Here is a 2,660-nt window from a genome sequence, read left to right on the forward strand (position 1 = left end):
AAAAAAAAAAGGAAAGAAAACATCAATCAGATTGAAGTAAAGTGAGAGAAGCCAGAAAACCAAGTGAAAAGGATCAGCTTTTTCCCCGTGGAGAAAAATAATCCAAGACAAAAGAAAGAGAGGGAAGGCAGAGGAGCTCTCTTAAAGAACAAGAGCCGCATTACGTCGAATCCTTGCAGCCGCCCCACGTTCATCATGTCGTTGCACTGCCTGGGTACTATGCACATGACTTCCACAGCTCTCTGCGGGAGGGGAGAGAGAAGAGTGGAGGTTCAAGTTCCTCTGGGGAAAATCTGACGTGCTCACCCTCTGACCTGAAGAAGTTCTGTTCTTCTTCCCCACCCCCTAGTGTGCAGGGCTCATGGAGATGCACTGGAGAGACTGTCACCCACTGCTCTGACCCCTCCCAGGGCTAGACCACTGTTAGGAGACACGAGGCGAGTAGGAAAAGAGGCTGGTGGGGATTTGGGGGGGCACAGTCACTGACGCATGTACCTCTAATTCTGATGTATCCAGGCTGGCCTTTTTGGAATACTTGAGGAAGTCCTGAAAGGGAAATGGAGAGGACGTGATAATGGTGACAAAGACAACAGGAGCTGTCCTTTTATTATTTTGTTAAGAGACAGGGTCTCACTATGTTGCTCAAGCTGGTCTTGAACTCCTGGCCCCAAGTGATCCTCTTGCTTCAGCCTCCTGAGTAGCTGGGACTACAGGAATGAGACACTGAACACAAGCTAACCTTCTGACCACTCACACTGTGCCAGACACTGGGTTCAGTACTTTAGTTCTGAAAGAATTTTTTTTTTTTTTTTTTTTTTTAATAGACAAGTTCTCACTATGCTGTCCAGGCTGGAGTGCAGTGGCTATTCAAAGGAGCAATCATAGCTCACTGCAGCCTCCAACTCCTGGTTCTCAAGCTATCTTCCTGCCTCAGCCTCCCAAGTAGCCAGGGCTACAGGTGTGCACCACCACACCTGTCTGGTGCTTTAGTTCTACTTTATCATATTGTTATAAGTACTTTATCAGTAACACAACAAAAAGACATTCCCATGTGGATTTCAAGCTGCAGTCCACAGAGTCAGACCAGATCTATCTGATGGTTCCTGTTTAACGCAAGACAAACTCTTTGTCCCTCTCTATATCCAGGTCCTAAGTGTTGTATATGAAGGAATCTCATTACACTTGAAGTCACTTTTATCACAGAAAAACATGTGACTCTGCCTTCAGCTATGCTTAAGAATTTAAATCAACCAAGGGCTAGTGTTAAGCCAACAGAGAGGAATACAAAGGGATTCCAAATTTACTTTTATCCAAGGTTCCAAGAAGATTAGAAAATAATTAAAGTTGATAGAGCAGAAGAAAAATCATTAGCATTCCAAGGTCTGTGGTGGGGAGGAAAATTCACTTTTACTGATATTTTCATTCCGAACTTGATGTAAATAAAAAATTGAGAAAATTGTTTGAAGTGTTTTCTTAAATTTTTAAGGATTAACTTAACAGAAATAATATACTTGTTACACAAACGATTCCCCCGTCCTACCAAATCCTTCTTTCCCCCACTGAGTCTTATTTTCTCAGCAAACTCACTCCTGACACCAGAGTCTGTCCAGCTACCTCCTCACCTTCAGTAACAGCTGATACTTCATGATTCTCTGCACTGGTTTGATCAACAGATCCGTGAGCTGCAACCTGTGGCCAAGACGCTGCTTTAAGTCCTGCGGTTTTAAGAGAGAAAAGATCGTATGGGCTGTTCATTAAAGGGCAAATTTTTAGTCTTTGTAATTGTCAGAACGATTACAACACTGGCAGTAAAAGTAACTAGGAAAAAAAAGCACTAGACTAACTAGAGCTTTGCTAGTTCACAGAATTTCCAAGTTTCACACTTTCACCTGAGTTGTTTTTCAAAGCAGTCTTTTATGCTTGTTTAATGACATTTTTGCAATTGTGTTCTTTTATTCGTATAAATATATATATTATTTTTAGGCTACAAGTTTAGAACATAAATTATTCTGGATTTGTAATGAGACTGAAGTGTAACACTTACAAAAACCCTTATTTTTAACAATGACTGCAGTCTTCTGAATGCCAGGGGTATGACCACAGACTAAATTCATACTCATTTCTCGGATTTATAGGAAAGAAACACAGGTTCAGAAGTCTTATCACTCAGGCTAATTTTCTTTGGAAATTAGTCTCCTGGGAAACCAATGATACTTTAATTTTTGGAAATCAATTAGAACAAAAGATTCAGAAATACTTTCTGTTTGTATCTTAGATCTTACCTCAAAAAAGGTATCAATGTATTCTGAGACAATGTGCTCAGACTTTGGTTTATTTTGACAATAAACTATGTACATGTGCAACCTTCTCTCCTAGGAATAAAAAAGGCAAACAGTCGGGTTATAACAATGGGAAGCTGGATGAGAATACAAGAGCACACACACATTTCAGCACATTCATAAAGGGAATCATCTTAAAACCAAGTTGCATGGCTAAGGCTCTTGGGAGTAAACTCCAGATTCATGATGTAGATCAGCATTCTATGGTGGAGCTCCACAACCAGTCCTTCCCCATCACTCCCCACACACCATACCCTTCACTTTACAGTACCAAATACCAACAAATACCAGAGGTAGCAAAATAACACTGTTTTTTTTTTT

General features: G+C 40.7%; 1 protein-coding gene across 1 annotated transcript in view; it reads right to left on the minus strand.

The window, feature by feature from the left end:
* Positions 1-2,660, minus strand: part of TRIO (trio Rho guanine nucleotide exchange factor) — a 283,878-nt gene that overhangs the window by 46,248 nt on the left and 234,970 nt on the right. The window contains 4 exon segments of the mRNA XM_011994189.1: positions 165-242; positions 496-546; positions 1,623-1,715; positions 2,283-2,394. Of these exon segments, the coding sequence (XP_011849579.1) occupies positions 165-242; positions 496-546; positions 1,623-1,715; positions 2,283-2,394 (334 nt within the window).

Source organism: Mandrillus leucophaeus, unplaced genomic scaffold (assembly GCF_000951045.1).
Source record: "Mandrillus leucophaeus isolate KB7577 unplaced genomic scaffold, Mleu.le_1.0 Scaffold445, whole genome shotgun sequence".
Classification (NCBI taxonomy): Eukaryota; Metazoa; Chordata; class Mammalia; order Primates; family Cercopithecidae; genus Mandrillus; species Mandrillus leucophaeus.